General features: G+C 41.6%; 1 protein-coding gene across 1 annotated transcript in view; it reads left to right on the top strand.

The window, feature by feature from the left end:
* Positions 1–2,349: 2,349 nt before the first annotated feature.
* The window catches only part of ANK3 (ankyrin 3), a 354,155-nt gene continuing 344,059 nt past the window's right edge, over positions 2,350–12,445 (top strand). Inside the window, exon 1 of the mRNA XM_088060035.1 lies at positions 2,350–2,477. Coding sequence (XP_087916161.1) covers positions 2,415–2,477 — 63 coding nt within the window. The 5' untranslated portion in view covers positions 2,350–2,414. The remainder of the gene's footprint in view (positions 2,478–12,445) is intronic.

The raw sequence follows: 12,445 nt of genomic DNA on the forward strand, positions 1-12,445 counted from the left end.
TTTATTTCTTTGAAGCATCTGGGCAAAAAAACATGCTCCACCAAAGTCTATGGCAAAATTCCCATTAACTTCAGTTGGGCAAAGCTTTCACTCTTCACCCCAGGTGAGGTGTCTGGTTCCTGATTTTAGTTTTTGCATTTCACTTAGCTTACAATTCAAGAATTAAAACGGTAGAACACAATAAACTGCTTTTTACTTGGAGCTCCCTCAGCCTGGATGCAGGCAAACAGTGCCTGGTGGCTGGAGGGGGCTGGTTTTGAGGCAGGTGTGGAGGGCTGGATAGCAGTATATCCCTCCAGGGAACAAGGCACAAACCCCATTTCCCAAGATTGTGCACAAATGTTAGGCCCTGTCTGCATCAGCAGTATAACTCCTTCAGCAACACTCCTTACTTGGATACAGTTACATTAAAAATCTCTTTCCTGGAATGGCTGTTTCATTTCAGCACATAATACTCCTTTCTTCCAATTTACCTCAGGTTTTATCTGTTGATCCTTTTTCATCTTACAACAGCCACCCACTACTGTGCTCAATCAGATCAAATACACTGCAGCAGCACATTTAAATTCCAAACCCCTGTCAGGGAAGCCTGACCTGAAACCTCTCCTCAAATAAGGGAAGTCAACTTTTCCTTCCCTCCAGGTATCATTCCAGCTGCCAAAAAAAAAAAAAAAAAAAAAAAATTAAAAAAAAAATCTTCCAGGTGGGAGTGTAGATGAGACAAGTGAGATTTATAAGCCTGTGGAAATACTGTATGGATTTACATGTACACATTGTGCTTGACTTTGTTTAAATACTCCTCCTCCTGGCAATTCTAAGAGTAGACTTAAAAAACACTTTTCATTTCAAGTAAACTTTTTTTTTTCCCTTAAGGTGTTGTTTTCTTTTTCAATCTGCAAATCTCATTTAAGTATCTCTAATTGTCCTTCCCAAAGAGCGATGGAAGATTGTATAAAGTGATGGTATGGTACATGAACTGTATAAAAACAGTGCGTGACCCAGCCATAGAACTGCTAATTGTTACTGCCCATCAGTGAATGTGACCAGTCTTGCTTCACGCCTGCTTTTAGCCAACAGGCAGCTTGTGATACTTTTTCCCCCATCTCCTCTGGCTCCCAGTTCTCCAAGTGGGCTGAGGAAGTGAGTCATATCCGAAACAAGAGGGGTAAAAATATTCTAGAGAATTACCTTCTCCATGTGAGACACAGCCAAGGTCTTTGGTTAAATATTTTTATTTGGCTCTGTATACAAAGAAAAAAGTTTACAGGAGAGAGGGAGTGACAAGCAATTAGTTACACAGTATCTGAAGATGATACTGAAGATGTATAAACACCTACAGTCAGTTTATGCAGCTGGGTGTTTCGTAAATTGCACCTACGAGCTAAGGCCCACGATAGGACAACTAATTGGATTAAGCTGTTATCACCAATATTTCTAGGTAAATTAGTGCTTAATAGCATTTGTTGTGTTTTACCAATACAAATGGGCTCTAATTAAAACAGGAAAAGGGGTTGATGCACCAGGACAGCCTTGTGAGAAGTAATGATAGGATAAAGTAATTTAAGTTAAAACTAAAGTAATCTTAATTGCTTTTACAGTACTTTCACAATTTTGTGCTGTGATAAAACACGTTTTAATGAGACTGATTAAAACATTTTTTAAACTAAGAAAAAGTACAAGCAGAACTAACTTTTGGGTTGGTCACCGTGGACTCTTACCTGTGAGGTTTGCACAGCCCTCATCTTGGGCTGGGGGAGGGAGGAAAATCGGGGCTGATGCTCCCAGGCTCAAGCGCGTTCTGAGGGAGTATCAGCCAATGATTATCCACAGCTCCCGATGGCCATTCTCCCGCCGCTGCTCATGTGCGAGAGCTTTTGCATTTGCATTATAGTGAATACGCTCCACCTGCAGCACTCCTGATGAAAAAACAGCGAGAACTGCGGTACGGAGTTCATCAGGGCCCAGCGCGAGGATTTGGCTGGCTTTGCAGCTTTGTTTAACAAACTTCAGCTGAGCTTTTCCCCGTGCATCCTGTGGGCGCTCCGCGGGCAGAGCAGAGCCAGACTTCTCCAGGTGAGCAGCTGTGCAGGTGCGGGCGGCTGAAGGGGCTCCCTGGCCCTCCGGAGCTCCTTGGCAGCGGCCGCTCTCTCAGTTTTCCAGCGGGGCGGACTTTGGGGCGCTGCCCCCGCCTTGTGGCACCTCCGGCGCGGCCGGCCCGAGGCACAGGGCGTGACGGGGCGGCGGCGGTCCCGGAGCCAGCGCGCCCGCCCCCCGTGCCCTGCCTGCCGCGGCTGGAGAGCGCGGCGGGCCCGGCCCCACCTGCGGGGGCGGTGGCGCGGGCAGGACGGCCCGGCACTGGGGTGAGCCCGGGACGGCTGGGCGAAGTGAGGAGCGCAGCCTGGGAGTGCTGCAACATGGCCTCCTCCTCCTCCTCCTCCTTCCCCTCGCGTTCCGCAACACGGGGCGGTAGGGACCAGGTGAGCGCACAGCCCTCGGGCGGGGACCGGTGGCTCTTTCTGCCTTTCCTTATTTTCCCTCCCTACTTCTCCTCCTCCTCCCCCCTTTCGTCTGCGCTCCGGGGCAGCGCGGGGTGAGCGCCCGTCAGCTGCGAGCGGCGGGTCCAGCGGACGGGGAGCGGGCTGTGTCCTCGCCCGCCCAGGTGCGAGGCTGGAGCTGGGAGCGCCTTTCCCGGCCCCGTCGCGAGGGCCCGCGGCTCTGCCTCTGCCGGGGCAGGCGATGGCCAAACGTCTCCCAAAGCAACCCGCGTTAATGCCCCGCTCTGTTGGGAATGTGGCTCTTTGGGAGTCAGGTATGTTGCGTGTCTGCCTTGTGTTTCACACTTCTGTCACGAGGCAGCGATGTTCTTGTGGGACGGAGGCTGAAAATCTACCCAGGTAAGGGCTGGAGACTCCCACATCGCTAGCTGGCCCCGTACCCGTCTGCCGTCCCCGGTGTGTGGGTCGCTGTAGGGGGTGGGGAGGGCTGGCTCACACCCCGGCACCTAGGGGCTGCGTGGGGATGTTCACGTCAAGGCACCTTTAGCGTTGCTGCAGGGCAGGTGACGAGAAGATGCTGTTGAAGACTTCATTTCACTGTGGCACAAGCGGCCACAGGAATTGTTTTCCTCCCTGGCCTTCCCTCCTCCGCGGTGGTTAGACCGAGGCCCCGGGGTCAGGAGCTTTGCTGCTGTGGTTTGTCTCCTCCAGGTACTCAATGTGATCACTCTGTTTATTGCTCTCACAAATCCTGTCTTGTGTTGTGAGTGGACTGGTCCCTACTGAACACAAGTGGCATAATCCATTTTAACTGTGAAGATTCGTGTTTTCAGGGTAAAGAGAGCACATTTTGGCTTATTACTGGCAAAATGACACTTCTTCCACTAGAAGTAAGTTTACTGAAAGGGGATTGGGAAAGCATGATAATGAATTGTCTCTCTCTCTCCTCTCCCCCGGCCCGCAATATTTTTTTTTTTTTTTTTTTTTGGCTCTATGCCCGGAACTCCTGAAACTGAAAGTGAAAACTTTCAAGATTAAAGCTATAATTAATCAAGGATGAATAAGCTTTATTCTTTGTTGTTTTGGGCTTTTTTTCTTTTTTTTAATTTTTTTTTCCCCTGAAGTTGGTATCTTTTGAATTATTAAACTTTCCTGCTTTTAACACTGCTTTTGCTACTACTTGAAACACTTAACTGGACCAGAAGATGGAATATTATCTGTTTTACTGTAGATTGTTATGGTTTCTCATGTTTTTCTCTCAAATCTGTGTGGTGTTTGTGCTTTGAAATGGAATGTAAATTAACACCCCAGGAGGACTGATCAGCTACAAATAAGTCACTGCTTTGGAAGTCAGGCCCTTTAAGTTCTGGTCAGGCAAGATACTGTTCCCTCTGCCCAGCACCTCTTCTTTTTGTGAGCCCTGTGTTTTGAAGGAGAGTTCCCAGAACAAGAAGACAGCGCTTCTCACTGTGGTGTCAGAGCTCCAGGCATTTTTGCCTCTCTTTCAACAGTTGTCTCAAGGATAAAGGGAGAAAATGTGACCTTGTATGTTCACAAAGTGGGTAGCTTAAAAACATTTTCTCTGAAAGGTTTGTAACCTAGGCTGGGCTGGAAGTGTTGAGTTCTTAAAGGAGGTGACTGTTCTCAGTCTCCAAACCGTGTGTGTTAAAATCCTGGGCTTGGAGTAACCTCAGGATAAGTAGAGACTCAGCTTTGTTCTCTGATCATTCAGTTCATCAAGGGCAGCATATTTCCCATTGGTTTGAGAAGACTGTTAGATCAGGCTCTAAACTTTCAGGGTGTCTTCTGTGTAGTAGGTATGTAAGATGCTCAGATCTTGAGACACTGTTAAAGCTTTGTGTTGGAAATGGGGACATGCTTTACCACAGTTAGTGTTTGTTAGTGAGTTCCTTACAAAAATATTTCTGCCACCATTAATCTCATTTCTGTCGGAATTTACTAATGCTTGTTGCATAATTTTTTTTCCAAATGATACTATACTATCATATGCTATTACTCTGTTGATGCCTGCCTAGAGGATGAGGTTGAGGATTTCCATTATTGAAAAAACTATCACCTCTCCCATCTTTTCCAGATCCCAGTTTATTGCTTATGTTCTTTCTGGAGATAATGAGATCTGTTTGTTATAATGCACTGATTTGCAAAATCATGTGAATAATTGTGTCTGGCTAAATATTTTCCTTTTTTTTTTTTTTAAAGAAAACCAAAGAAGCTAGTTACATTTTTCCTAAGACAGCTTCCAGGCTTTGCAGAGCCAAAGCTGTTAATGGCATAAGAAAATAAAATAATTTATTAATCAAGGTTGTTTATAGTCCTGCAGTTCTTTGCTGTTGATGATTTGGATGGCTCTTTGGTCTTTATTTCACTTCAGTGTTTTCTAAAATGTTTTGTTCAGAAGCTTGTGTTTTTAAAACGTGACAGGAAGATTAGAATGTACTTTCTTGTTTTAGTTCCTTTGTTTTGACAGCTCTTGGCCTAAACATTGTGAGTACTATTAAAGTCAATGCCTAGAAGTTAATTATGCTTGTAGGTCACCTACAGTGCTGTGTTTTGTTCTAAAGTGTTTCTATTTGATATTTTTAAGGTACTGAAAATTTGGGGATTGTCTACAGCTTGCAAGAGATCTTTGAACTTTAGAAATTAAAAACTTTTATGTTTTTTGCCACTTAGCTTAAAACTGGGATGTTTCTGGGAAGAGAGGAGACAATGGTCAAGTTGTGCAGGGGAAGGCAAAAAACCAATTGCAGTTCAAATGTGACAGCCATGTTGTTATCACATAAATTATTGCGACAAAAAGAAATAATTTACAGCTAAAGTGGAAAGCTTATTTCACAGAGTAAGCTCTCGAGTGTGATCTGTGAGACTGCAAGTCCAATCATAGCTGTTCTGAAAAACAATAATACATGCAAATGTTATCCAGTCATTGAAAACTCTGGGGGAAATGGCGGTTTTGCAGTTAAAAAAAAAAAACCTAAACAACTCTCCCAAACCCCTCCCTGTGTAGCATACAGATCAGAACCACATGAGCCTCAGTTCTAGACAATGGTTCAGGACAGGAAAATTCCTGTCTCTGCTGTTAACTCTGGTTTTATCCTACATTTTTATAAGCTTTTTTTTTTTTTTTCCTCCACTCCGAACTCTTGGAATTCTGTTCTTAGATACTGTTTCTCAAAATTCAGTGCTCTTGACACCATGTAACAACTATTGACATACTAATCCGGTCAGTGATAACCTATTAGTTATTTTTGCCACTCTCTGTTGTCTGGAGTGTGAATATTTCCCTTATATGTTAGGTTTTGTGATAAGCTGTTGACAATGGTACTTGTGCTTCTGCTGGCATGGCTCTTGCAATGACAAAATAATGCCTAACATGTTTCATTAATTCTGAAAAAGCATGGTTTTGCAATCTTTAATAAGGCAAAGTTTCATTAGCTTTTTGTGGCAGTTTGAAAATGACTTGGCCAAAGACTTTTTTTTTTTTTTACAGCTGGTGGCACTTGCTAGCTTTTTCCAGTTGCATGGAGTGATGTAGAATCAGAGGCATGAGGGTAATATTTTATATTTCAATGGGTTTTGTGCTTGACTTCTGATATGTAGTGTTAAAGAGCTATTTATGATGCTGACATGTCTGAGAATGAGAGTTTTGAAGCTGAATTTTCCAAAATGAATGCTTCAAAATAGTTAAAATTTTTTTCCTTTAACTTAATAAAGCTAGTATAGATCCTGTTCCTTTCTTCTCTGAAGAATTTTTGGAATTGGTCAAAAATGGGAAGGAAATGTTACTTTTTTTTTTTAATCTAGGGAGGAGGGTGAAAAGTAGTAGGAACTGTCAACTCTCATATTGAGTAGTTACTAAGTGCCAGAACTTTGATACTCTTTTGATGAGTTGCATGTGCTGCCTGCTGGTTGGTTCTGGTCACTTTTGCTCTCTCAGCTGTTGAATTACATCAGCATGCACATAAAAATACAGAGAAAATAATAGTTGCTTGCACTGTGTGTTTCTGCTGCCCTTGCAATGGGGATGCAGTGACAGGCTCTGTAACTCTGAGGAGGACGAAGGGGACAGCAGAGAAAATTTCTTCAATAAAGTATTTATTAGTGTGATTGTGAAATTCTGAGAAACCTCACTCTGCTTGTGTCAGTCATTGCCTCATTGTTCATGTGATGGTTGTGTACTCCATTGTGTGAGTCTTGCCCAGTTTTAGTAGCCTCTTGAACCTACCTTATTTAGTCTTGGAGCAGTGGCTGTTCTTTCTTCTCTACTCCACGGAGATATCCCACAAAAACAAATCTGTCAGCTACTTGATTATATTGTAACTTCTTAGCTTAAATGCATTCAAAGCTTCAGTTCCCACTCACTCTTTGGAGAGGAAAAGGTACCATACTTCAATCACTTTTTAAAATTCAGAGAATTGTTCTCTTCCAAGGGCATACTGAGATTGGTGCCCTTCAGAGGAGAAATTCTCAAACTTTCCATATAATATCTGGTGCATGCATTGTGACTTTATCAGCAGGTGTTATTGATCCTATCTGATCATGACTTGGAAAAAGCCCTGGGCTAATAAAAGGACTCCTGCATAGCAAAACCATGAATATTTCCTTTTGCCCTACATGCTACTGCTAAAGCAAGGCCTGGCTGAGCTTCTGCACTGACCTGTACATTAAACAGGCTGTGATGACAGCTCCTTTTAACAGGAGAATCTGAAGTAACGTTCTGCAATGACAGAGGAGTTGATGGCATATGAATGTTGTAGGAGAGCTGCTTTTTTACCAGAGTCTTCATGGAGACTGGATTTTTAGGTTTTAAAACCTCTATGATATTTTCTATCCATTTTGGAAAATACTTTTAAAGGAATTTTAACAGAGGTATTTTTCAGATGACATGCACAGAACAGGTGTAAGTTAGTTTTGTGATCTTTGCATATTGTTGTTACTAGTACTGTATTTTAAGTATGTGTGCCTTTTAAAGAAAGGAATATGGAATTTCTAGCTTCCATGACAATTAGTTTGCTCTATTAAAAAGCAGAAATCAACACGATTGAGTGACCACATCCTGACCTAAGAATCAGCAGAAGTTCCTCTGCTTTTATTTCTGTGGGGTCAGAATTTCTGCCTGTTCCTGTATTGAGGGTGCTGATGATGTAGTTTGTGAAGAATTCCTTAGCGCTAGGAAGATGTTCGAGCAGCTGTCTTTGTTTTTTTTCTGAATTAAAAAATTTAGAAGTCTGAAGCCATCTGTGGTGGGAAACCTCCATTTTCATAGAAATGTTATGCAAACAGCTCTAACTTGGTTTTGACCCAGTTTACTAATCTGTAGATTTTTGTTGTGTGTGTCTCACTCTTAGAAGATTATCTACTTTTCTGTTTCTTGCCCTCATTTTTTTTGGCAGGGTGAGAGTATGAGTGTGCATGGGGATGATTTTATTTTAGATCTCCTTTCCATCCTGTAATTTCTGGCTTGTTTCTGTCCATTTAATAGCTTAGTGCTGCCTTGGCCAACGTAGTGGTTTCTGTGCAGATTCAGTTTCCTCAGAACACCTGTTCAGCTTTAGGTCAAAGAAAATTCATCTTGAGGTTGCTGAACTTAGCTGAGCAAAGCACTGGTCACACCACAGAAAGGATCTGACAATGCTGAAAAATGAGCATTACTTTTTAGCCTTTTCTCACTAAGATAATCTGATCTATATGTGAACCCACAGGTGATTTTAAAAGCACAAAAGTCAGGCTCCTGGGTAGTGCAGGTGTTCCTTATTGAGGTGAGTTAATCTGAGCCATTAGAATCTTCCTTGTTTCTTTACAACTTTCTTCTTCTTTGTGAGCTTTCTGTTTCTGTTATAGAGAAATGCCAAAAGCTGATTGCTTCTGCACTGCAGGAATGACCCTTTTATGGAGATGTTTTAGGGACTGATGTGTGATATTGGATGAGGAGGTAAAGAATGATTCATGTGTGTGGTGAGGGGAGAGTGTGCAAGGTTGAGTGATGCCAGTGTGCTCTTTAAATGGTATCTTTGTGGTATAATAAAACACAAAGCTGAACAGAAAGGGTGAGTCAGCTGGTCTTCTGTTCTGACAATCCATTCTGCACTCAGGGAGAGCAAAAAGGCATCTAATTATAGGTGTAAGTATTCTATAATATTAAAAAGTAACATACTAGTTATCATGTGATGGGTGTTAAGGGAGAGGTTTATTAATTTGGTCAAACAAGGATTAGTACTGACTATCATAATCTCTCAAGGGAATACTAGAGGAATGAATAAATTTCTTAACTTTCTCAAAACTTAAAAATTCATCATTACTTGCCCTCCAGTGATCACAGTGCTGTTCTGTAAAGGCAAACAGTTTATTGACACTCTTAAAAATAAAAAGAGAGGGACTCTCTATAGTGTTTTTATCTTTTATACAAACAGATAAATTACATTGTGTTGTATTTTGGTGGGTTTGGTTTTTGTAGATATCTTAGGCCACTTCTCCAAGTCAAGATCAGCAGAGATTAGTGTTCAGGCATAGTAATTGTGTTATTACCCCATATCTCTACTCATATGACTGCATTGTGCAACATCCCAGGTACATAAACTGGTACATGTATCACCCAGAACTGTAGAGCAAGTTGTCTTTAAAGTGTGGTAAGATAAAGGAAGACAAAAATGGAAGATGTTCCTAATAGCCTCTTACAACACTTAACAGAACGTTACATACACCTAGGCTTGCTCTCTTGAAGCTGCTGGAAATTTTAGGCATAACAGCCACGGAAAGATTGTGTTCAAATTTAACTGGGCTTTAAATTAGTGAAATGACTTGTGTCACAGACATGACCCCATTGTGCAGGTGAATGATCTGTAAGTGTGATTCAGTGTTTTAAATCTCCAATAGCAGAACTAATTTCCTTTCATATTCCTCTCTCTATCTGGATTCTGCTTGCTCTTGTTCAAAGAATACTGCAAAGAGAACAGATATGCATTTGTCTGAGGGCAAATAATTTCACAGGTCATGACTTTGCAAAAGCATGAGACAGCCTTACTCTGTGATAGGAGCCTTTGGTGAGAATTAGTTACAGTAAAGAAAAAGGCCAGAGCCTCCTAAATGGCATCCACTTAATAAACATTTGCCATGTAAAACAGCAGTAACCGGTGCAGAGGCTCAGCTTTTACAGTTAGGATTATATGCGTCTCACAAGGCTGATCTGGGGCTTACTTTGTCTTAGATTTTGTGGTTATGTCCTCAGCTGGGAACTCAACCTGTACCTTCAACATCTCATTCAGGTGCATTAGTTCCAAATACTCTTGACGCAGCAGAGAACTTTCTCTTCCATGTTGTTCGTTTAGTTGGTTTGTTTAGGGTTTTACCCCCTCTCTCCCTTGGTGCATCAAATCTCCTGTGGAGCTCTGCTGATCCTTGCAATCCTCTGCTAAAAAAAACCAAAACTGTTTATTTTTCTCCATCCCTCTGTTATCACTCCATGAAGATTTTAATTCAGTAAGGTACTCTTGCTCTTGGAGTTTTTGCTTTATCTGTTAATTGATACAGACTAAACTTTGCAGCCTCTAGTCATTTTGGTAGGAAGGTCATGGTGCATTTCTGAGAAGTGTTTTCTTGCTGTGGTTGGGGAGAGAGGGGCTGTAGGACTGTTGTGGCAGGGAGCAGTGGGGGAGCAGGGCAGGTGCTTTGCTACCTGGTTTCACTGCTGCAGAAGGTGTTATGTAAATAGGCTGAGCCTTGCCTCTGATTTCTTTGATGTAATGTTTCATAAAAAAGCACTGTGGTGTTGGAAACCCAGGTGTCAGAGGCAGTAAGCCAAACACAATCAGAAACAATGGGACAAGCCTAAGAGTGATATAGTTTTCCAGCAGTCCTCCTGCAGGAGCTGATCCTGCATTCTAAGGAAATTCACTGGAAAGAATATCTTTCTGGAGGGGAATGAAAAATTGTGACATGTTCACCTGCACCTGGTTTAGTGGCTGGAAAAGTCTGGGACTAGCAATAAGAAGGTCAATAAGTCCCAAATGAAGTTGTTTTTATCAAGTCTCATGGATAACAGCAATGTTTCAATATAAAGATAAGATATACAGTCTGCTGTTCTAATTGAAACATAAATCAAACAGGTCCAAGAAAAAAAATAAAGAGAAGAATGCAGATGCATCAGTCTGTGTCAGCTCAGCATACCTTCCTGTGGGTGGCCTGTATTTCTTTTCATGGGCTCCATCCCTGCAAAGCTGCTTTGTGATCTCAGTCTGATGTGGGTCAAAAGGGGAAGATTGTTAACATTCCTCCAGCCCCTCTCCATCACCATCAGCAGCTCTCAGTCCTTTGGGCTCGTGTGCGAGAGAACTAGAATTCTGTGCTGCTTGTAACTGCTCTTCCAAATATTTCTCTGTCTCTTATCTGGGCAATAACCCAGCTCCCAATTTTGGATTATTATTATGAATTGTGATTCCTTTAGTAATTGCATTGCTGGCATACTAGTATTTTCATATTTTATTTGCATTCATGTGCCTATCAGGCAAACAACTTCTGTCCAAAAAATCATAATTCTAGGTAGTGTTCTCTGTTACTGCCCTCTAAGAGCTGTCTTGTCCCTGGTTGGCACCTTGAATGCTATTGTTTATGTGGCTCTTTCTCCCCACTTTAATAATGGTACTGTATTTGCTTTGATACTAGTACAGTGAATTTTGGTTTTACAGGTTAGAAACAACTGTATTTTTTGGCTGAATTTAAACTGCTTTCCAAGTGATGTGTACTTGTTCTGGAAATGAATTCTCCTGGATTGTTATAAGGAGTTTTGAATGGCTTGTTACAGTGATACAAGTAGGTAACAACATGGCTCTCAAGCGATTAAGGGCTTTTCATTTTGTGTTGCATTTGTTCTAACCATCATAACTAATGGAGTGCACGTCTCTTCCTCTTGTCTTTAATGTGTCCTTCTTCCTAAAGAACTTGTCAAAGAATGTGGTGTTGTCAAACAATGTTCCCTTGATCAAACTCTGGAGCAAAGGAAAATACAATGCTCCAGTGATCTATAGCTTGAAAAGAGAATGCACCCAGATCATTAACCTCACACTGAGCTCAGATATATTCCCTGCTGGGAGGGGATATTCCAGATATGGTTATTACAAAAGTTTAATGTTGGAGAGAGAGAAGTGTAGAAACAGAAACAGTTTTATGTCCCCACTATAGATAATCTTTACTGAGGATGAGTATGTGTAAAAGGATACTCCTAAGTAAGAGCAAGTTCCGCAAAGCCTGTGCATTTAATGTTTCTTTTATGCCCTGTTTTCCCTGCAGTTAAACAGTGTACTGTAATGAAAGATGCTAAAGTATGATAACTTTATTTAGTCAGCCACGTGGTATGTGTAAATGGGCTGTGACATTTAGGCAGCAAAAATCTGTATCATTCAAATTGCTCCATCTCTGGGTGCAGTAAGTAGATGGGGCCAAATGAGCAAAACTCACTGGAATGTCTAATCAGAAGCAAGTGCTTTTCTTAAAGATGGAAAGATGGCTTCTACAACTCCTAGTTGTAAAAAATGAGTTTAATTTGAAAATTGATCCAGATATTTTTTTCATTTTACTACCAGTTAAATCAATTAGAAGAAGTAATGGTCTTGGACACCTGTAATTTCGTCATCTGCTTATTTTGGTGCCAATTCCAAATGCTGCAGGTAATTTTGGCCACTCAGCATGATAATCATGTTAAGCCTTCTGCATGAAGGACATGAGTATCTGAAAAACACTTCCGTAGTAGTGTAGATAAACCACTCAAACATTGTTTTATTATGTAAAACCCCTTTGTTCTTGTTTATATCAGTTGTTGATGGTATAAATGTAGCAAATCTAGCTGCAGTAGTTGCTCAGTGTCCTTAAGCAGTTAAAATTATATACAGTACTATTCAGCACAACTCTTTAAGCACCTTGGATATAAGTTATACACTGAT

The sequence above is a fragment of the Pseudopodoces humilis genome, chromosome 9, assembly GCF_049639895.1.
Source record: "Pseudopodoces humilis isolate 2021_Gansu_Grassland_sample_001 chromosome 9, ASM4963989v1, whole genome shotgun sequence".
NCBI classification, from domain to species: domain Eukaryota; kingdom Metazoa; phylum Chordata; class Aves; order Passeriformes; family Paridae; genus Pseudopodoces; species Pseudopodoces humilis.